General features: G+C 33.2%; 1 protein-coding gene across 1 annotated transcript; it reads left to right on the top strand.

The window, feature by feature from the left end:
* The first annotated feature begins 214 nt into the window (after positions 1–214).
* Positions 215–23,491, top strand: PDCD4 (programmed cell death 4 (neoplastic transformation inhibitor)). Its single transcript, XM_008569196.1, has 11 exons — positions 215–407; positions 2,570–2,679; positions 8,327–8,629; positions 10,364–10,458; positions 12,151–12,264; positions 14,671–14,939; positions 17,518–17,632; positions 20,131–20,238; positions 20,466–20,576; positions 21,221–21,360; positions 23,347–23,491. The coding sequence occupies exons 2-11, from the start codon at positions 2,637–2,639 to the stop codon at positions 23,405–23,407; spliced, it is 1,359 nt and encodes a 452-aa protein (XP_008567418.1). The 5' UTR covers positions 215–407; positions 2,570–2,636; the 3' UTR covers positions 23,408–23,491.
* The last annotated feature ends 82 nt before the right edge of the window (positions 23,492–23,573 follow it).

Here is a 23,573-nt window from a genome sequence, read left to right as displayed (position 1 = left end):
GGACTATTTTTTGTTATGATTACTTAACAAAAACAAATTTAGTAAGTTATAGATGGTTGACAGTCATTATCTGATAATTTTCTTTGCCTAACTGATTATCTCCCGTATAAGTTTGAAATAATTATTTTTAGTGTTTAGAAAGCAGTATTTAAAAATTTAATATAATAATAGAAGTCTGTATTTTAATAAGCTTCTCTCTATTAACCCTAAAAAGGAATCTTCCTGTGGGATATTAAAATCTTGAATTGAACTTGTATACACAGCACTGGTTTTTAGAAGATCTGGGTTCTTTCTAGTCCTGGTTCTTGCACTGAGCAGCAGTCTCCTCTTGGCCAGATCACCTAACTTCTCTGCATCTGTTTAGTTGTGTACAAAGTGGAATTCCTACCTCAAGATTGTCCTGAGAGGTACATGAAATAATGCATGTACATTTTTTTTTAATTATAAAAGGGCTTTATAGACATCAATTGTAATCATTTTATTTCCTTTATTAGCTAGGTTCTGCAGAAAATATTCTTTCAAAGATTCTACTTGCATCGAGAATGAAAAAGACTTTTTAATGTAACTCTAGTTTAAAAAACTCAAACACACATCATGTGACATTATCCCTTTCTGGTAACATACATAATTCATACATTGAAATGAAACAATGTGGCATTTTCAGCCATGGAGAACACTGAATGTTTAGGTTTGCAAACTATTTTTGTTTGTGTATCTATGTGAATCTCTATATACATATTTTTAAGGTTCTTGTTTCTCCTAAATCCAGAGCTGATGGGAATTAAGATACTGAAAAGTGATTATATAGGATCACATGTATCGATTTATTCTAAATAGAATTATAGAGTGATCTCACCATTTTCTTAACTTCTGAAGCAAAATGATAGCATCTTAGTAGTCTGAGGATTATACCATATTAAGAAGCTTATAATTTTAGCATAAGGTGTGTTTGTTTTTGTTTCACAAAATAATACCCTTTTTTGCTGAAAAGGGCTATAAACTTATAAGATGTCAAGAAATAATCGTATATGGAGGAATTTAAAGTCAGTTTCACCTAAGCTAAATTTGAGTCCCAGGAGTTATCTTATATCGTTGTTATCCTGTAATGACATCTAACAGTAGATTGTAATATGGAAAACATACACTTTTCTTTAATTAGTTTATTAGGCATTTTCACTAATTTGTATATTTTATTTCTCAAAAGAAGAGCACACTGCTAGTGAAAAGATTGTGAATGGCTGGAAGGACTTATATCCAACCTACATGACTAAAACAAATATACACTTAGGTACTTTAAAACACTATTTAAAAAATATTCCTAGGGAGACTCTGAAATCTTATTTGGTTATGCCTTCTGATAATATATCTTAAAATATATTTCCATGTGAACTATTTTGATAGTCTTTCTTTCAAATAACATTGGATCTGCATTACTGAGTTAATCATCTAAATAAAAGGTAACTGATTTCATCAAAACCTTCTAGCCATTTTGAAACTGAGGTCTAAAATACTGAGGTGCTTATATCATTGTACTTATTCCTTTCTAAAATAGGTAAGTTTTTTTTTTTTAAAGAATGAATTTTCAGACTATAAAAATAATATGCTTATTACAGAAAAAGCTGATTTTAAAATTTCTCTCAAAGTCTTGTAATTATAGAGACCTGGGCAATGAAAGGCAGATTTATCTGCCTTCAGATATGTAGTATGAAAGATAACACATTCATGTGATATTCTTGATTAATCAAAACTGTGTTGTTTGGGGCCGGCCGGGTGGTGCACTGCTACAGTGCGCCGCTTGGGAGCGCGGCATCTCTCCCGCCAAGGTTTCAGATCCCACATACAGACCGGCCGCTCACTGGCTGAGCGAGGTGCGGGCGCAACACCGAGGGTTGCGATCCCGTTGCCGGTCCCGGTCCGGTACAGGCGCGACACTGAGGGTTGCGATCCGTTGCCGGTCACGAAAAAAGACAAAAAGGAACAAAAAAAAAAAAACTGTGTTGTTTGTAGGATGGGGTAGTTCTCACAATTAATTGGTAGAGAACTCTCCAATATTTATGTTCCTATATATGTATTTTGAGGGTTGCGATCCGTTGCCGGTCACGAAAAAAGACAAAAAGGAACAAAAAAAAAAAAAACTGTGTTGTTTGTAGGATGGGGTAGTTCTCACAATTAATTGGTAGAGAACTCTCCAATATTTATGTTCCTATATATGTATTTCAGATTAATTTTGAGGCTTGGTATTTCTAAAATATTGAGAATGTATTTCTTTAACTTGAAGTAAATATATATAGCAAATATCTTTTAATTCCAAGTTAAAGGGTTGCTTTGCACATGCTGAAATCTGTTTTTTTCCAACGAGATAAACTTGTCAAGAAGATTGGAACAAAATGTTAATTAGGGTAAGCTATCTTTGAAAGTATAGTGAACTCTTTCTTTAAAAAAATGGAATTACATGGGTTGTTTGGTTTATCTTTTTTTTTACAATGTGTTTAAGTAAATTGAATTTAGAATTTAGCTTGCTTACATCAGTTTAGAAGATGTTGAAGCTTTTTTTTTTTCTGTTTTAAAGAATAGATTCTAAAGGAAGACTTCTATTTGGTAATTTGTTTAATCAGTGCAAGTGAAATTAACAAACAATGGATGTAGAAAATGAGCAGATACTGAATGTAAACCCCACAGGTAAGTAATAGCTTTGTCTTGTTAGCAAGCTTCAGGCCATTCCATATTTTATGAAAACATGATAGTAAAATTCTTTACTTTAAATACCATCTTATTCACGCTGTAAGAAAACAGGCCATAATATTTTTAAGTTTTTGATTTTTATTTCATGAAAATTCATCACACATCCTTATTTTTCTGATTATCCTTTCACATTTCATGTATTCTTATTCTCATTATTTATAATAAAGTATATAGTACAGAATAGAGAACAATAGTGAACCTACTTACTGATATTTTCACATGGGCTAGTTAGTGACAATATTATTGATCTCTTTCCTAACCAATAATTTATATATTATAAATTACCTATGGTACTTTCCCTAGTTTGCCATGGTGCTTCATTAGCACATTATTATCCTAAAAATGAACATCGTTTTGTGGAACAGATGACCAGATGTTGAGTAACTTAACACAACTTAAAATGTGTTTATAGCTTTCAGAATAATTTTGCCAGAGTTAATTAGGATTGTGCAATATCTGAATAGTGAGAACTTTTCATATTGGTTTATTTTATTTTTCTTTTTCGGTGGCTGGCTGGTACAGGGATGGAACCCTGGATCTTGGTATTATCAGTGCTATGCTCTAACCAACTGAGCTAACCAGCCAGCCCTATATTGGTGTATTTTAGATAGTTCTTTGCTTTATAATTTTATTAATGTTGAAAGTTCTCTCTTTTCTGTAATTTGAAATATATTTCACAATTAAATACTATAGCGTCATTTCTTCAATGACTTTAATTTCTTATTGCCTATAACATAGTTTTCTTTGATCTGAACAAACTTTGAAGTTGAAATGTTGCCATTTTCTATTTACAAACATGATTTAAATTATGCTAGCAAACTATAGTTGGAAAAATTACTACAATAATTAATGATTATTTCTGTGCTGCTATATACAATAGCTATATGAGTACTTGTTTTTTAGGGTTATAAATGGGTAATATGTTGCTACTTAATTTAGGTGGGATGGTAATAATACAGTTGAAGAATGTGTTTCACATAATAGGCAATTGCTTCTTTTCTGCACTGTCCAGTACAATAACCAGTAGCCACATGTGGATACTGAGCACATGAAATGTGGCTAGTCTGAATTGAGATGAAGGTGAAATATCTCTATTTTTTACATTGATTGCAATGTTCAAATGATATTCAAATGGTTCAGATGGTTCTATTAGATTAAATAAAATATATTAAAATTAATTTCACCTGTTTCTTTTTACTTTAATGTGGCTACTAGAAAATTTAAAACTACATATGTAGCCTGCATTCTAATTCTCTTAGCACAGCTCTAAGATTTATATTTTTTTGTTTTCCGACTATAGTAAGACCTAGTCCTAACCCTGTTTTTGGTGTCTTTGCCCAATACTGCCTTAAAATAAAGGACTTGTTCTTCAATATTTGAATAGGTCTAAGACAAGATCCTCTTTGCAATAAATTCTTCCTTTAGCATATAGTCCAAATCAGACAGACTAGTGTAGTAATTCCAACTTCTGCCTTTACCAGCTCTGTTTCTTTGAGGAAGTAGATTATTTACTCTGACATTCAGTTTTCTCATGTATAAAATTGGGGTATAAATACACTCTGTATAGATTTATTGTTAGGATTTAGTGAGATATTATGTATGTGTGTCAAGCCTATAGCATGTCTTAGGTATGTAATACATAAAAATGTGCTAATATTGCTATTCTAATTGTGCCACTCATTGGACACCAGTAATTGAAAATGTGATCGTGTAAGTTGGAATGTCACTATTGAGATGTCAGAGAATTCAGAAAGAGGGAATTAGTTCACAGAGGAAAACAATTTTGAAGTCACCGCATTCTGTACTGCTTTTTTATCCTTTTAATTTTGGTTTTCTTAAAGTCAGATCAGTAGTTGTTATGGAACCCCCAAACTTAGGTGAGTATGAATAGCAAAATATAAAAAAGCAATTGATACAAAAATGGGTTAAAAATGATATGGTCAAATATATAAAATACACCTAGAGAAAATGTTTACTGCTGTAAACACACAAACATATTTGAAAGGATATTAAAATAATTGAAGAAAAGAAACTCAAGTATGGGAAATAGATATGTTTAAATTGAATACTCCAAGGGACAGTTTAAAACATTTTATTATACTTCTAAGTCCTTTATCTTCTGAAACACTTTCGTGGTTTACCTTAATGGTGGAACAATGAAAGCACTATGTTACAGGTAGCTGTTTAAGGTTTTTTGCAACCACCCAGTCTTACATGAAAACTATCTAATTTGTCTGATCTCTGGTCTTTGTTTCCTTCCCCTTAATCTTCTCCTTACTTCTCTTTCCATTTACTCCCTTGTTCATCCTCTTTGTCTCTGCTGTATTCTAGATTTGTATTGTAGACTTATGAGATTCAAAATATGGGTTTTCTAGATAGGTAACTTCTCCGTGAAACACCTTTCTTCTGTAAAATGAGGATGAACAACTTCTTTATAGAGCTTTGTGAGGCTTATAGACCATGTATGTAAAGTGCCAGGCATAGAACCGGATATCTAGTATGTACCAGGCTGTGTTGAACCTTGTATCTAGTAGCTAACAACAATAATAGTAATGACAAAGTAGTAGTAGTATTACTACTACTAAGACCACAATTACTACTACTACTACTAGTTTAGTTACGATGATGTCTCAACACATTTTCCAAACACCAGCTTACCATCAATCCAAAAACTTAAGGCATCGTTTTCACTCTTCCACATTATTATTTACTCCACATTTACTACCTTTGCCAGTTAGCTTGTGACTGAATTACTGTAACATTTTTTGACACTGATACTTTTTTTTTTTTTTTTTTTTTGTTTTTTGTTTTTTTTCCGTGTCCGGCAACGGATCGCAACCCTCAGCGTTGCCCCCGCACCGGACCGGGGACCGGCAACGGGATCGCAAGCCTCGGCGCTGCTCCCGCGCCTCGCTCAGCCAGTGAGCGGGAACCGGTCTATACGTGGGATCCGAACCCTCGGACGGGAGCGCCGCCGCGCTTCCCAAGCGGCACACCATCCAGTGCGCCACCGGGCCGGCCCGACACTGATACTTTTTGACACTTTATACTTTCTCTTGTTTTTAATATATTCTGTATTCCTCTGTCATACTAATACCGCCACCTCCTACCTATCATGTCAAATCGAAGCTCTGATTGTTTGAGTGTGGGAGTGGTCAGCAGTGATTTTGGTGAAGTAAGCAGGGGCAAGGTCATAAAGGACTTTAAGCTTCAGGGTGAATAGTTTACACTTTTTTTGATGCAATGGGAATACCTTTCAAAGGGTTTTCAGTTGGGGCATGTTTTAGAAAGTCAGCCTCCATTCATTTTGGAGAATATTTTGAAGACTGAAGCCAGGGAGAATTCTTATGAGACTAATGAAGTAATTTGATTCTGTTTAAAGTTTTTGTTTTTTGATTACCACAGTGTTTGTTCCTAAGTTTTATACTTATTGTCAAGAATTGTAAAGGTTTTAACACATTTGTGCTCTTTATAGGCTGATTAAAAGTTTTAGTTTCGGGGCTGGCCCGGTGGCGCACTGCTACAGTGCGCTGCTTGGCGCTCCCGCCGAGGGTTCAGATCCCACATACAGACCGGCCGCTCACTGGCTGAGCGAGGTGCGGGCGCAACACCGAGGGTTGCGATCCCGTTGCCGGTCCCGGTCCGGTACAGGCGCGACACTGAGGGTTGTGATCCGTTGCCGGTCACGAAAAAAGGGGAAAAAAAAGGAAAAAAAAAAAAGAAAAAAAATTTTTTTTTTAGTTTCAACCTATCTTAAAACACATTATAGCCTACACATGAATTTAGGCAGATTTAAAACCACTTGAGTGATTCAGCCCTGACTTGAGTTAACCATAATGAACAAAACTCTCAGTAACATCTTCCATACCACGTTGGTATGCTTACCTCATATAGTATAAAGTTTAAATACATTATGTATTATTTAAAAAGATTTACAAATTAACATTTCAGTTTCTTTAGCCTCCTAAGTTTGGATTTATATCCTTTCATTTTCTGCCCCTCCTTCTCACCCCCCCCATTTTCCCCTTCCTGCTCCTTCTTCCTCTCAAAGTGGAGCTTATTTGATCCTTTTAAAAAAATGAAAGGTCTTCTGTCATTTTCCTATTGTTTTGGAAATACTAGTTTGGATTAATTTTTAAGCATTCTATAAGACCTAAGATATTCTTTGTTTCTCTCTCTCTCTTTTCCTCTTCTTCCCTTCTGACTTTTTCCTACATTTTTACACATTTCTTCTTGAAAACACTTAAACAACTCAGTGTTTTCTTTTTTTTTTTTTTCTTTTTGTCTTTTTTCGTGTCCGGCAACGGACCGCAACCCTCAGTGTCACGCCCGTACCGGACCGGGACCGGCAACGGGATCGCAACCCTCAGTGTTGCACCCGCACCTCACTCAGCCAGTGAGTGGGAACCGGTCTGTATGTGGGATCCGAACCCTCAGCAGGAGCGCAGCTGCGCTCTCAAGTGGCGCACTTGCGCCACCGGGCCGGCCCGTGACTTATAAAGTTTTCAAAGCAAAGCCAAATGTCTCCATGAGATCTCCAGGGACATTTGAATTGAGAGTCTGAAGGATACTCTGGTGCTGGGGATACAAAGAAAGACAGTCTAGTCATGGTTCCTCTTTGAGGTTTATGACTTCGTTGGAAAAGCAAGACTGCTATATAAAAAGAAATAAAGTGATTTCCATGGTGTGTGAAATGAATGTTATGTGAACGTTAGTGTTACCGTGGCTAGAGCTGTTAGGAAAGTTTTCATGGAGGAAGTAAGACTTGAGCTATATCCTAAAGGATTTTAATAACTGAAAAGAGCAGCAAGGTTGACATTTGAAGCAGGAGGATCATTGGGAACTCCAAATATGGTGCTTTCTTTCAGGGTATAAGGTACCAATTTTATGTTGGAAGATTTTCAGAGGATGGTAAGTAATATGAGTCAAATTTGGGGAGATGAATTAGGACTTTGAGATGATGACTTCCATTCAGCTCAGTAATCACCAATTTGTGATTGAGCCTTTCAGGCTCTTTTGGATTGTTAATATTTCCTCAGTGTATATAATTCACTATGGGATATTTGGTAAGTCATTTAGACACACTCAGCCTTAGTTTCCTTATCTATATAAATGGTAAATAATTGCCATACTTGTGGGCAAATGACAAAGTGTTCAGCACAGTGCCTGATAAATAATTGTAGGCATTCTGTAAATATTATTTTATCTCTCTTCTCTCAAGATCCTTTGTCTTAGTGTCTCCAGTTGCTTAACTCTCTTACCTCACATCTAAAGGTTTTAATATTTGTTGTTGAGATTAACATAGATTTTGTGATCTAAACATGTGAGATAACATGCTTCTTTCAGTAAAACTTGCTCATTAAAATTCAGTGCCTTAGTTTACTTTCCTTGATAATGTGAAAAGTAATCCTATTTGTCATTTATTAGATCGAACCATATGAAATTGCTAATATGTGACTGTTAGTGACCTAGAAAAATGGTAATTTCATGTGACTCAGCCTAATCTAACTTATGACTATATACCTGGTTTAACAGTAGATACTTAAAATACTTAGACTTTTCTTTCTTCATTTTTCTCTTTAAGATCCTGATAATTTAAGTGACTCTCTCTTTTCTGGTGATGAGGAAAATGCTGGGACTGAGGAAATAAAGAATGAAATAAATGGAAATTGGATTTCAGCATCCTCCATTAATGAAGCTAGAATTAATGCCAAGGCAAAAAGGCGACTGCGGAAAAACTCATCTCGGGATTCTGGCAGAGGTGATTCAGTCAGTGATAATGGAAGTGAAGCCCTTAGAAGTGGAGTAGCTGTGCCAACCAGTCCAAAGGGAAGGTTGCTAGATAGGCGATCCAGATCTGGGAAAGGAAGGGGACTACCAAAGAAAGGTTGGTATAGAAACAAATGTAAAAAAATTGTTCTGTTTCTTGAACTAAGATTTCCTTGTTCTGAGAATGAGAGAAATTTAAACAATGATAATATAAGGTTGTACGGTTTGTATATATTTTAACATAATATAATTTGAGGACCTTCGCACTTTGGTCAGTTCTTTTTTCTTGTTTGAGTAGATTTAGTTTTATTGAGGAGAATTTTCTCTCTTATTTCCAGGAAAATATACACTGATTTTTTCAGTTATGAATTGTGCATGTACTCACTTGCTAACTTTGAAAGTAGAGTTCAAAATTCATGATACCTATTATCTAATGACTATTATGTCCATTCTTAAGAATAATAAATATAAATTTGATTGGTAATGTCTGGATCAGAATTTTAACGTTTTCATAGTCTGGTTCCAAGTTCTCTTTATTTTGGATACTGGAGTGGATTGGTCTATTTCACTACTGTAACTGTAGTGCTTATAATGACTAGCACATGGGGATGGTCTGTGGCTCACTCGGGAGAGTGCAGTGGTGATAACACCAGGGCCACAGGTTCGGATCCTATATAGGGATGGCCGGTTGGATCACTGGCTGAGCGTGGTGCTGACAACACCAAGCCGAGGGTTGAGATCCCCTTAGCGGTCATCTTAAAAAAAATAAAAATAAAATAATGACTAGCACATGGAAGACACCTAAATATTTGTTGAATGAGAGGTCTGTCAGCCTGTCTGTAGTAGGATTTTGATGATACAATTTGGAAGTTTCACCAGCTTCCACATGGTGGGAGCTTCAGTTTATAGCCTAGGGTTCTTGTTTTTGTGATCTGTCAAAAATTGTTATTTTTGTTGAATGGCTTTACAATCATTGTTTGGATCAAAATGAAATTTATTTATCAGCTTCTGTTTTGCTTTGATGGCAAAGATCGTACTCTAAGTATAAAATAAAAACCTCCAAAAAAAGAAATGTTGGTGACATTGTAAGGGTTCTTTAAAAAGTAATATATTAGGCCTTATAAATACATTTCAGTTTATGTAGAAAACCAACTTTGAACGTTAGAATTGTTAAACTTGGGTGGCTGGTTTGTATATAGTAGTAGAATTGTTAGTGCTCTTAATGCTTAAAAAGCAATTAATTATTTGTAACAAAAGCAATTAATTATTTCTAACATTGCCAGTTGCAAAGTATAGTTTAATGTGTACTTTTATATCTAAGTAGTATTTGACTTTAAAACATCTGATGGTCACTGTGGTTTTTTTTTTGGTTAAGTAATTATTCCCTTGTTGAGTTTTCTATGCCATGTTTTACTGGCCTAATGTGTCTTTTATGTTTTGGTCCCAAGAAATGTCAATAAAATTTAGAGCTCAACTGCAATACCACCTCCCTTAGGCCCTCAATACAACTATTTTTTCAATCATTTTTTCTCATTTTTGCTTTTATTTTTAAAGCATCTACCTTTTTCATTTTTAATTTTTTAAGCTATTTCAACTTGGTGTTTTTGGAAATAGATTATAAAATACATGAAGTCTAAGTATTATTGAAAAAGTGGTCTGAATAAAAAGGAGTTTAAAGTTTAATCCTCAACTGTAAAAAAAAAAAAAAAAACTAGCATAGAAATTAAAATACAGCTTTTTAGCTGTTACATAACATTTGAACATTTAGAATTATTTCAGGTTTCAATGAAAATTAAAATTTATGAGCTGTGAACTTTGTGATCCTTCCGTTTTCAAATCTAAACTTTTTCAGGTGGTGCAGGAGGCAAAGGTGTCTGGGGTACACCTGGACAGGTATATGAGGTGGAGGAGGTGGATGTGAAAGATCCTAACTATGATGATGACCAGGTATCAATATTCTACTTTTTTAAAAATATTTAAAATGTTTATAAACTTTTTTACTTCATGTTTGTAGTGTGCTCATACATTTGTCAAATAATAGGTATATACATTTATATGCTCGTTATCAAATCACACATATATACTAGTATATAATGTATATCTAAATCATATATACTCATTACTTTCAGATTGTTAGGTTAATTTTGAATTAAGGAAACCAAGTTAACTGATAGTAATGTGTGCATAATTTTCACTTGGTTTCTGAAGTGAGTCACAGTAGGTCTTTACAAATTCACTTACAATTAAGTTGACTATTTTTCAAGAAATTCTATTAATATGTTATCTTTCTATAGTAATGATAATTGAGACATATCTTCTTTTGAAAATCATAGACAAGTATAGGTTCTTTTCAAATATTACTTTAAGGATGCTGTGATAAATTTTGTTTTGGGGGCACGTGCATCTTTTTTCTAGGGATAATGCTGAGAATGTGAATTTTTAACAGATCTTATAGTGAATTTTTTATATATTTATCTTTTTAATGGAATTTTTCAAAGAGAGAGACTAGTATAATGAACCTGCTTATACTCATTTCCCAGCTTTACCACCTTCAATCACTGTTAATTCATAGGTGATCTTGTTTCATCCTATACCTCCATTTACCTCTTCTGTCACCCCCTCCCCTTACCATCTTCCAGATTATTTTGAAGCAAGCCCCAGATATTATGGCATGTATTTTTAAAATACTGTCTTTGCGTAAGATAAGACATGGTGATGAGAATATTAGACAGGAAAATATCAGGATATATGTTAGGTTTTTATTGTGTGTGGTTTGTATAAATGTACTTACCTATTCTAATAGTTGGATTTGGAAATATTTCTAAGGGACTATGAAAAATATACATATATTTAAAACCAGTGGGGGGCAGAGCGGGGCTGTGGCTAGTTAGCCCATTTGGTTAGAGTAAGGTCTTTTAATACCAAGGTCAAAAGTGCAGATCCCCATTCCGGCCGGCTGCCAAAACAAAACAAAAAACCAAACCAGTGGGATTCACATACTGTAGAATCTTTGCTAAATATTTATTAGTCTTTCAAGCGTATATTGTGAGACTGAAGCTGGTCACAAGTTGTAAATAAACATTTCAGAATTTTTTGCAGAGGAGATAGGGATGGTTTGGTGATGGACATTAATCTAACTTCGTTATGAAATTTTAGTTCAAAACTGCTTTTCCTTAGAGATTTTTCAGTCACTGCCAATTGATCTTTGTTATTTTATTATGATAATACTAATCATGAAGGCTTTGGTTCCTGCATCATTTTTTTTTAAGTGAAATTTTAATGAAAATACCATATGTGTATGATAGGAAGCCATCTCAAAGCTTTTTGATCATTAAAAGATTCGTTTTGAGAGAGAGATAAAAAATTAACAGAAGATAGTGGGGGTTGAGAGCAAGTCATATATTTGCTGTGGTTAGTGGTTCTAATCTGTATACTGACTTACTGTATTTAGATTTTATAAAAGAACAGTAACATATACATTCTGTTTTTATATCACATAAGTGATTAAGGCATGCAGCATATTTTTATCTTGCCCTAAATGGGGATTACTAACCAGTTGGAATATAAAATTATACAACAATTTCAGTTTATCTGAATATTTTGTTCTTTAATTTATAACTCGTCCTCTTTTCCTCACAGGAGAATTGTGTTTATGAAACTGTAGTTTTGCCTTTGGATGAAAGGGCATTTGAGAAGACTTTAACACCAATCATACAGGAATATTTTGAGCATGGAGATACTAATGAAGTTGCAGTAGGTTTAAAGTTACAAGTATAATTTATTTAATATAAGAGAAAACACTATTATAAGCAAAACATATCTAGAATGATCTTGGATTACTGAATAAATTTAAGCACTTTCGTTTGCATAAATGAATTTCTAACTAAGAAATGGAATAAAATCTTGTTTGTTAAACCAGTTGTTCTTCTATTTTGGGATCTGATGAGAGCTGTGTGCCATTTCCTTCCCTGAAAAATGGAACAATACAATATTTTTATAATTTATAATACATATGAATTAATACCTTTTTATAATTTATAAAATATAATTTTAACAGTATTGGGGCATTTATGGACCCCTAAAACCTCTTCAGTGACCTTCGTTAAGGATGCCTTAGTTTCATATTTTTGACTTTATTTCAGTGTTCAGGATTAGTATAAAATTTATCTTTGTACTCTGTCCAAAAGAATGAAGAGAATAAATTTCAGTGTTTTTAAGCATAATTTGCTTGGGAATATTTACTGTGTTAATTATGAATTTTTCATAAAGTAAATCTAGAAGGGTAAAATAAATTACTGGTCTGATTAGGATTACTGGGTTAAAGTAATACAATTGTAACTCTAGAAGTCTTTTATAATTTAGATTCTTAAAATTCCGGCTGGACTTCCTTGGTTTTTCTGATACTGTGAGGGTTGATATCTTTGGATTTGTAGGATTTGAATATAAAACAAATATTTGATCAGAGCATACCGTATGGAGGAATTTGTCATAAGTGATTCCTGCCCTTTCGAAGCTCAGTCAATAATATGTAAACATATTATTAAAATATAATGTGAAATAATCTGTTACAGAGAAAGAGTTTTAAGTCCTGTGAGGGCAGGGACTGTTGAAATCCAGGTATCTCTAGCATAGGATGAATTGTATACTTTACGTCTCTTAACCAAGTGGTGCTACGAACAGAGTGTTATAGAAGCATAAAATGACAGCAACAGAAGAGGTGACTGAACCATCTGAAGGATGGATGGTTAGGAGTTTGCTAGACAAGATGTTTGAAGCGTTTTTTTTTTGTTTTTTTTTTTTTGTCTTTTGTCTTTTTCTGTGTCCGGCAACGGATCGCAACCCTCAGTGTTGCCCCCGTACCGGACCGGGGACCGGCAACGGGATTGCAACCCTCGGTGTTGCTCCCGCGCCTCGCTCAGCCAGTGAGCGGGAACCGGTCTGTATGTGGGATCCGAACCCTCGGGTGGGAGCGCCGCCGCGCTTCCCAAGCGGCACACTTATCCAGTGCACCACCGGGCCGGCCCGTGAAGCGTTTTTTTCTGGAAAGAGAAGTATCATGTTTTAAGGCAATTAGTTAAAGTTCGGTTGAAGAAGATGAAATGGACTGGGAAGAGACTACTAACAAGGACACCAGTTAGTTTGCTGTGACAATAGTTCTGGCACTCTTTGCAGTATACTATGATTTAAAGATTCTAAGAAAACTTTCAGTTAAAAAGAAAGCACTCTAAGTAACTTGGCCACTCCAGCTGTGTGCCCTCAGCTGTTACTTAATTCTGCGTTTTGGGTAGGCTAGGTATGATTATTTAGTATGAAGAGGGTTATTTTGAGTATTAAATGAGATAATGTAAATGAAGTGCCTGTTATAAGGCCTGCTACATTACAAGTGTTATTAGCTATTGCACTTATATTTTTAATAGGAAATTTTAACTTTATCCCAGCATTTAAAACAATAACTTAAGATCTCATTTTAAACTTTAAATGAAAGTATAAATTTTTGTTTCAAGAGAAAGCTTTGAAGAAAAGTAGAACGTAAATAGCTTATGATTATGTGTAACGAATTTCTCCACGAATGCTCAAAAAAACAATATTTCTAGAAATAATATTAATAGATTGTAAGGCGAAGGGTTAGTTAGGTCCTAACACCAAACTTAGTAATATTATGTACTTTAGTAAACTATTTTAAGTGTATTTCATTCTTGAATTTAGTGATGTTCAGGCAGTTAAAGCTTGACAAAGTGGATCAATATCTAATTTATATGCAGAGAAAGATGTATTTATCCTATCCCACAAAATAGGACTGCTTCTCTGGTTATTTCCAAAGAGGAAGAGGTAAGGGAGATAGATAGATAGATAGATAGATAGATAGATAGATAGATAGATAGATAGATAGATAGATAGATAGATAGATAGATAGATAGATAGATAGATAGATAGATAGATAGATAGATAGATAGATAGATAGATAGATAGATAGATAGATAGATAGATAGATAGATAGATAGATAGATAGATTAGGTAGATAGATAGATAGATTAGATAGATAGGTAGATAGATAGATAAAAGGCTTGATTTTTTTTTCTCACAAAAAACTTTATTGAGATATATAGGTGTTGACATACTTTTACAATATTTTAAAATTTATTTTATTTTTTTGAATAGGAGATGCTGAGAGATTTAAATCTTGGTGAAATGAAAAGTGGAGTACCCGTGTTGGCAGTGTCCTTAGCATTGGAGGGAAAGGCTAGTCATAGAGAAATGACATCAAAGCTTCTCTCTGATCTTTGTGGGACAGTAATGAGCACAAATGATGTGGAAAAATCATTTGATAAATTGTTGAAAGATCTACCTGAATTAGCATTGGATACTCCTAGAGCACCACAGGTTTGTATGATTCTTCTTTTTCTTCATTCCCTCCCCCCACTACACTTCTAATTGTAGAAATAATATATGCTCTTAGGAAATTTTAGTACAAGGAAGGGGAATGGCCCACTTTTCCTACCATAGAAAAACAGCCTCTAACCTTTTGTTTATTTTTTTCCTAGCTGTTCTTTTGGTTTTTACACACAGTCTTCATCATACTATAAATTCAATTTTATATCCTACTTTTTCTCCCATTCTCTGTATAGTTTTTAGGTCATATTATTTTGTTGTCTATATGTTCTCTATTACATGTAGTTAAGCTGTTTTATTAGGTAGGATTTAGGAGAATTTAAGTTGTTGTAATTGATTGGATTTGCTTGACTAATGTTTATTATAAAATAGTCATAAATAAGACTTCCCTTTTGTAGCTTTGAAAACATGTGAAATTATTCCTATTTAATTATCAAAGTTTTTAATCAAGGTAAGAGCACTTAAACATTAATTTAGAATAGAGTATGGGTAGGTCAGTTCCTAAATGCTTTTTCTGTTATACTTTCCTATGACAGACAATAGTCTGTGTAAAGTATTGAGCTGTAATTAAAATATGGACCTTTTTTCCCCTCTTTATACAAATACATATACTTTTAAAAAAAAAGATTGCATAAGTTTCTATTCATTATAGGATTTTTGAAAAATAAAAGCCAAAGGGAAGAAGGGCCAGAAAAAAATAACCACTGTTAATATTTGGGGGCTGGTCGGTTAGCTCAGTTGGTTAGAGTGCAGTCTTGTAACACTTAGGTCAAGGTTTGGATTCCTGTATTCACCAACCACTGCCCCCCCGCCGGCCCCCCCAATAAAACATTTTTGTGTTATTTTCCATTCTACTTTCTATGGGTATATATCAATATAAATCTTTACTTTTTTGTTAATTAAAAATGGAATTATACCATATGTGCTATTTTGTAAACTTTTATTTTTCTCACACCATAAAATATGGTAATTATTTTTCCGTATAGCCACGTAGCGTACCAACTTACGTATGTACCATTTAACCACACCTTTACGATTGGACACTGTAGTTTCCAATTTTTATAGTAATGTTGTGAACATACTTTCAAATAAATATTTCTACACAGCCTTTTTTCTCCATAAGATAAAGTCCTTTAATCAAATGTGTTAAGTTAAAAGGGCTTTTGTGAATAATTATAAGGCTGTATTAAACTTCAAAGGAATGCTTGAAATCTTTTTCTTATATTAATATTTAAAATTTTCAAATACTGTTGAATTAACTTTGTTTTGTAGTTATTCAATAAGTGTCTGTTTTTATATGAGCAGTTTAAAACTAGGTAGTCTCAGATTATAAATTATGAATTATGAACACTAGAATAGATTGGCAGATTTTTGTGAGGAATTTCACTATACCTGTATGAATGCTATAAAAGAAAAAATAATTGATTTATTGCATTAAAATGCCAGATGTATTCCATATAGATTTTCTTCTGGCTATAACGTGGTACTTTATAAAGAAACCAGACAAAATATTTAATCTCAATATCTGCAGATATTTAAGAAAAGGCATATTAACTAGAAGATCTACAGTTCATGTGCTTCTGATTTTTGAGTATACTCATTATGTGACTATGAAGTTCTGGGTTTTAGCTAACCCAGTAGCTACATTCATGTCAAGTCATGTTTCTCGGTGCCTCGGTTTCCCTATTTATCAAATGAAAGCATTGGATGCTGAATTTTCTAAGTTCTCTTCAGGTTCTAACATTCAGCAGTTATTCAGTATTATAACTAGATAACATTAACAGAGGAACCTCATTTATAATTTTATTTCTATTTATCTATTCTAGTTTTCACTCTTGTTCTTTGTATAATTAATTGTAAGCTAAATGTGATATTTGGGAGTTACATGATTTTTCTTAACTTCCTGGAGACTTATTTAGACTTAGCCATGTGTTAGGTTTTCTCAGATCTAGATATTACCTTAATTTCCTAGGTCTACTTAAGGTCATAATGGAATGATCTCTCTCTAGTTGAGAAGGGATGGATTTAGGTAAAAGTTATATATGAAATGTTCCTTCTCAGTGTAGATCAGTTATTTTGTAATATCTTTTGATTTTTCTGGAATGAGAAATGGAAGTAATAAAGCATGAGAATATTAACTTAAGAATCAACATTTTTTTGCTCCCTATTTATTTATTTATTTATTTATTTTTTTGTCCTTTTTGAGACCGGCTGCACCGTGCTCAAACAGTGAGTAGAATATTAACTTAAGAATCAACATTTTTTTGCTCCCTATTTATTTATTTATTTATTTATTTATTTTTTTTTCCTTTTTGAGACCGGCTGCGCCGTGCTCAAACAGTGAGCGCTGTGAGCACACCGGTCATCCCTATATGGGATCCGAACCCGCAGCGGGAGTGCTGCCGCGCTCCCAGCGCCTCACTCTCCTGAGTGCGCCATGGGCTCGGCCCCCTATTTTTTATTTTGAAAAATAGTTTGAAAGATTTGAATTTTATATTGCTTTTCTCTTCTGTGAAAGATTATAGTGTATATGGGATTTTGTCAACTGTATCCATAATTTGGTAAACTAAGACATGTACCAAGTATCAAAATTAATTTTTTTTTTTTTTTTTGTAGAGCTGCTCTGGATAAGGCTACTGTACTCCTGAGTATGTCTAAAGGTGGAAAGCGTAAAGACAGTGTGTGGGGCTGTGGAGGTGGGCAGCAGTCTGTCAATCACCTTGTTAAAGAGGTAACTATTGGGTATTGTTTTCAACTTTTTTGTATTCCTCTGAGAGAAATAAACTATGCCTGTTAGCTGGTATTTTTGCAGACAAAAATTAAGTTTAGTCTTGTAGTTGCAAATGGAAGATTGAATAATCCTTTTATATTTGGCTTTATACCCTTTCACTATAAATTATACAATAATTATATAACTGTTACTTAAAACTGAGACTGTGTTAAGTTAAAAGGGCTTTTGTGAATAATTATAAGGCTGTATTAAACTTCAAAGGAATGCTTGAAATCTTTTTCTTATATTAATATTTAAAATTTTCAAATACTGTTGAATTAACTTTGTTTTGTAGTTATTCAATAAGTGTCTGTTTTTATATGAGCAGTTTAAAACTAGGTAGTCTCAGATTATAAATTATGAATTATGAACACTAGAATAGATTGGCAGATTTTTGTGAGGAATTTCACTATACCTGTATGAATGCTATAAAAGAAAAAATAATTGATTTATTGCATTAAAATGCCAGATGTATTCCATATAGATTTTCTTCTGGCTATAACGTGGTACTTTATAAAGAAACCAGACAAAATATTTAATCTCAATATCTGCAGATATTTAAGAAAAGGCATATTAACTAGAAGATCTACAGTTCATGTGCTTCTGATTTTTGAGTATACTCATTATGTGACTATAATTTTATTTTTAATAAGTCTTTTAATGACATATTTACCTAGTTTAAGTGTTAAAGGAGCTCAAAGTGTAGTTAGAGCCTATTTTTTTATATATTAAAATTAGATATTGGTATTTGTAATGTCATGATTTTTTTATATTTTAAAAAACATTATCTGTTTTTTAAAAATTAAAGAATTATTAGAAAATTTGAGATATGAAAATAGTCAAGATGCCAGGGCAGTTAGGCAGGAAGAAGAAATAAAAGGCATTCAGATTGGAAAGTAGGAAGTAAAACTAGATCTATTTCCAGATGACATAGTCTGTATTCAGAAAATCTGAACGAATCTTCAAAATAACGTCCCCGAAACCAAACCAAACTACTCACTAATAAATAAATTCAGTAAGGTTTCAGGATACAAGATCAATATACAAAATTCAATTCTATATCTATAAAGGAATGATCTGAAATGAAGTTAACAGGTACAATTACAATAGCATCAAAAATAAAATACTTAGGAATAAATTTAACAAAAGAAATGTAAGTCTTGTACAATGAAAACTGCAGAACATTGTTGAAAGAAATTAAAGACCTAAATAAATATCCCATGTTTATGGATTAGAAGACTTAATATTCTTAAGATAGTAATAATTCCCAAAATTAATATTTTGAGAAATTCCCAAACTGTGAATTATCGCTGAATTAAAAAAATGGTCAAGATGAAAACTGAAATAAAATTACCAACATATGAGTTTGAGGTTGACATTATTTGGATGTTCATTTATATGGAAGGAAGGTTTGGACAAAGACTTAGAAATGTATACATGTGTTTGTAATTTATCATTCTCAAAAATGCATGTAACCTGGTGGGGAACATTTTAAATACTTTAAGTTACATAACATGTTAAAACTAAGCAATATAAGTTAAATAAATATATTAATTTGTAATTACAAAGTACTTTATTCAAATGCTGTGCTTTAAATATTTACTTTCCTAAAGCATGGTCATAGGAATTATTCATCAGGATGTATTCAGGTGATCAAATTTTACTTTACCTTTTATGAAAAAAATACATTGTGGAAGTTGGAAGTAGAAGATACTTAAGTAAGATTATTTTATTCAATCGGCCAACATTCATTGAGTGCCCACTAGATGCAACTGTGACTTTAACAGGCAATGTAAAGGGAAGAACATTCCTAGTTGAAGCTCTTGTGCTGAAAAACTTGTCCCACTTTTCCTCTAGAGTCATAAATTTTATTGTACAAGTTTGAGCAGGAGAGTTAAGACTTGTCTCTTTAGCTATATAACTGGAAGCTGAATTATCGATGAATATTTCAAACCCTTAGTTGTAGAGAAAAGAGAAACTATATGGAAATCTTTGCCCCATTATCATCTCTCATTTTTTGGCTCCTGGTGCACTATTAAGATCATCCTGATAGAAGTGAAGTATTTTGTGCCACTTTAAAAATTCATATTGAGACTTTCAGTTAGTGCCCTCTAGTGGAATTTAAAATCCCTTGTTTTCAATAGGGAGCACTAAAGCATGATCACAAGAAGCCAGGCCATGTACATTATACACCTGCTTGCAAGTCTCAGTGATTATTCACACACTGAGGTACCACATTTGTTTCATAATTATGAACCATTTAAAAATTGTGGATTTATTTTTTAATTATGAAAAAATTCTGTTATGATAGTATTATCAAGTCTGTTTGTTCTTAGCTATTTGTGACCTGTTGTTTCATCATGTAATATATTGGGACGAGGGTAATTAATCCTTTAGGCAAGCACAACGTTTTTAAAAATCAGGAATTCTGACATATCTCTGACTTTTAAATCTTATAGATTGATATGCTGTTGAAAGAGTATTTACTCTCTGGAGATATATCTGAAGCTGAACATTGCCTTAAAGAATTGGAAGTACCTCATTTTCACCATGAGCTTGTATATGAAGTAAGATTACCATGCCATGCCAAAGAGAATTAAGTGTTCCTTTTTGTACCACATGACTTAATGCTTCTTTAATTACGTAGTCTTCTTTTTAAAAATTAAGTGGTTTTTAAATTTTTATGATTATAAAGTCATATAATCATATTAGAGAAAAAGGACCTAATACGAGTACATTTTCGGAGCAGTTTCTTATGAGTTAATGACCAAAAAATCATTCATTCAATTTTTAGGCTATTATTATGGTTTTAGAGTCAACTGGAGAAAGTACATTTAAGATGATTTTGAATTTGTTAAAATCCCTTTGGAAGTCTTCTACCATTACTGTAGACCAGATGAAGAGAGTAAGTATAACATTATTTTAAATAAATTTTAGACTCTTATACCTTAAATATGTGATTGAATGAAGATTATGAATTGTCAATAAAATTTTCTTTTAGGTATGTATAGAATTATTATGCCTATAGGTTTTATTTTTTTAATGGCAGTGTTTGAGGTTTGAACCTCTTGAAACCATTTCTTGGAAAGTAACACTTCAGTGGGCTTTTAACATTTTTTAAAGTGTGATTGTGTATTCTACCTCAAGGGTTCAGTTTCTAGGATATGATAATTTCTATTTCATATTTAGAGAGAAACACAAATCTTTAACAAGTTATACTTAAAGTGCTTTTTTCCTATTTAAAATTGTACCTATTGTTGTTGAAATATTAGTGAGGTTATTTGCCTTGTATTTTGAAAAAAGGTAGATGTATCCAGAGAAATCGATGGGGAAGGAATTTGCCCAATGTCTTTCTGCAGCTCTTTTGCAAGAACAGTTTTAAAGAAAACATTTTGTAACAAATGAACTTTTTTAAGGTTCAAATCTGACTTCAGTTTAATCATATGGCCATTTGGCCTTAAGTACAGATTGATGACAAAGTGATGGATTGTGTTTTCTGGCATGTATTTTATGTGGACTAACAATTCTATATATAATTGCATTGTTTAGGGTTATGAGAGAATTTACAATGAAATTCCGGACATTAATCTGGATGTCCCACATTCCTACTCTGTGCTTGAGCGATTTGTAGAAGAATGTTTTCAGGCTGGAATAATTTCCAAACAACTCAGAGATCTTTGTCCTTCAAGGTACTTTATTTAAATACTACTTTCTCAAGATAACCTGCTGGATGAGGTGCTTGGGAAGGCTAAGCTAAGATAGTTTTCTGTCATTCCAGCTGTCAGGAAAATAACAGTATTTTCCCTGAAGTCACCGAGGAATGAGAATCATCTATTTGGACTTTATGGAGAAACAAGGGCAAAGTTGTTTTGCCTCTTTGTAACTCTGTACAGGACTACTTCGTGAAGTTCCAGTTCATTTGAAGGATACTAATTTTGTGGAGCAGTTCTTTGTACCAGGCTCTGTTCTAACTAGTTTAAATGTTATTTCACAGTAGATATTCTCACCAATAAGATGAGAAAATTGAGGCTTAGGGAGCTGTTACATGGCTAGTACATGGTACAGGCAAAGTATGAATCCAGACTTTTTCTGCTTTCATATATCTAGGCTCTTTTCTGTACTCTTATGTGGCTTCCTTTGCTTCGTGAGAGGATGGAGAATTAGAACTCACTGGATCTTATTCCACTAGAACGTATGTGTGGGTGGGTGTGTTTTTATTTGGAAGTATTGTGTGTGCTATTAGGACACAGCTCTTAAGGAGTTTTTTGTTAAAATAAAACTAATCATGAAGCTTATAATAGGTATAAAGATAGTTTAGCTGTTACTAAAGGTTGCTTGTGTGGGTCAGTTTATATACATTTTAAATTTTTGTAATTTTTTTATCTGAAAAAAATTTCTAAGCTTTGAGTATTTTTACTTAAGTGCATTGTGAGAATTAAATCTCAGAAGAATACATCCTGGAAAATATTTTTGCTCTAGAAAGTTTAGAAGCCATTAAGATAAAAGTAAAAGAAAACTGGAAGATAGAGTTAAATGGCTTTACTAGCCATGTTTGGAAATGTAGACCTCAGTTTGGTGATGGCACCATTTATGTTCAGATGTGATGTGCCAAGTGGTATACATCAGTAAAAATTTCCAATTTTGGCAAAAACTCTCAATTATCCTTGCTGCTGATTACTTCCTTCCTACTTTGGTCTCATAATATATAGCCTGAAGTCTTCATGTTCAAGAAAATGTAGCTCGTTTCCACCTAGCCTTAGTATGAAAATGGCTTAACACCCTGGCACTGGCTTTTTAAAAGTTTTTTAGCTTCTGCTTGAAAGTCTTAACTCTATTTCTCCTGGTTGCTCTACACTCAAGGGTCATTAAGAGATACCTAAACTTTGTGTATACCATGCAACCTTGACTTTTGTCCTATCCTTTTGCTTATTTGGATGAAGTGTACATTCATGTGTGTTCTTGCATGCTTGTGCATGTTGTTCTGTGGTCAGAGAGTAAGGGCTAATCCTGCCCAAGCTCTGTTTTCCACTTACTGCTTTAGGCTGCTGGCCAACTGTTTCTCCTGTGCTATTGCTACTACATGTATCTAGAGTGTGGGTACATTACAGATCATGGCTTCTTGAGTTTGAAATAGTAGAAGTTCTAAAATGGGGCATACGTGGAAATAATTGGATTCTGATTTGTTATTTCCACATTCAGATTATGGCTTTTCTACAGCTAAGAAAAATTTTTAAAAATTGTTGAACATGGATATTTTGATAGGTTCCATAGGTACAGTTTGCATAATTCTAAATCATGTGTTTCCTATTTGGCTCACCGTTTAGCTTTCAAATAATAATGTAGTAGAAATAAATATTACATTTCTAAATAAAATGTTTGCCTTAGTTTTATATTTTAACTTCTTAAAAATGTCACTTGAATAATGAACATATTTCAATAATTAAGCTTTTATTTAAACAAAAACTACTCAGATTCGCTGTTGATTTGATGTTTTATGCTAAGATTTATAGCAGGGAAGGAATTCAAAGGAATTAAAGGCATATTGACTTTTCTTTAAACGACAATGAAACCCTTCCAAAGTTAACGTCTAATCAAAAACTGCCAACTTTAAAATTTTTTGCATTCACTATAGTCAGAATTTGAATGTTTTCATGTTTTTGTGTTTTTCATTACAGGGGCAGAAAGCGTTTTGTAAGTGAAGGAGATGGAGGTCGTCTTAAACCAGAGAGCTACTGAATATAAAAACTCTTTCAAGTCTTAGGGTGTTATAAAAATATATATCTGAATTGTAAGAGTTGTTAGCACAGGTTTTTTTTTTTTTTTTTTAAAGCACTTGTTTTGGGTACAAGGCATTTCTGAAATTTTATAAACTTACATTTAAGGGGAATTTTTAAAGGAAGTT

Source organism: Galeopterus variegatus, unplaced genomic scaffold (assembly GCF_000696425.1).
Source record: "Galeopterus variegatus unplaced genomic scaffold, G_variegatus-3.0.2 Scaffold474, whole genome shotgun sequence".
NCBI classification, from domain to species: domain Eukaryota; kingdom Metazoa; phylum Chordata; class Mammalia; order Dermoptera; family Cynocephalidae; genus Galeopterus; species Galeopterus variegatus.
This window is presented reverse-complemented; position numbering and strand designations above follow the sequence as displayed.

What these genes read in the sequence shown, in the direction of transcription:
- PDCD4 (XM_008569196.1), top strand. Translation starts at nt 2,637, where the DNA reads ATGGATGTAGAAAATGAGCAGATACTGAATGTAAACCCCACAG. An exon ending in ACTGAATGTAAACCCCACAG is followed by an intron (nt 2,680 to 8,326) that starts GTAAGTAATAGC and finishes TTTCTCTTTAAG; the next exon opens with ATCCTGATAATTTAAGTGAC. An exon ending in GAGATACTAATGAAGTTGCA is followed by an intron (nt 12,265 to 14,670) that starts GTAGGTTTAAAG and finishes TTTTTTGAATAG; the next exon opens with GAGATGCTGAGAGATTTAAA.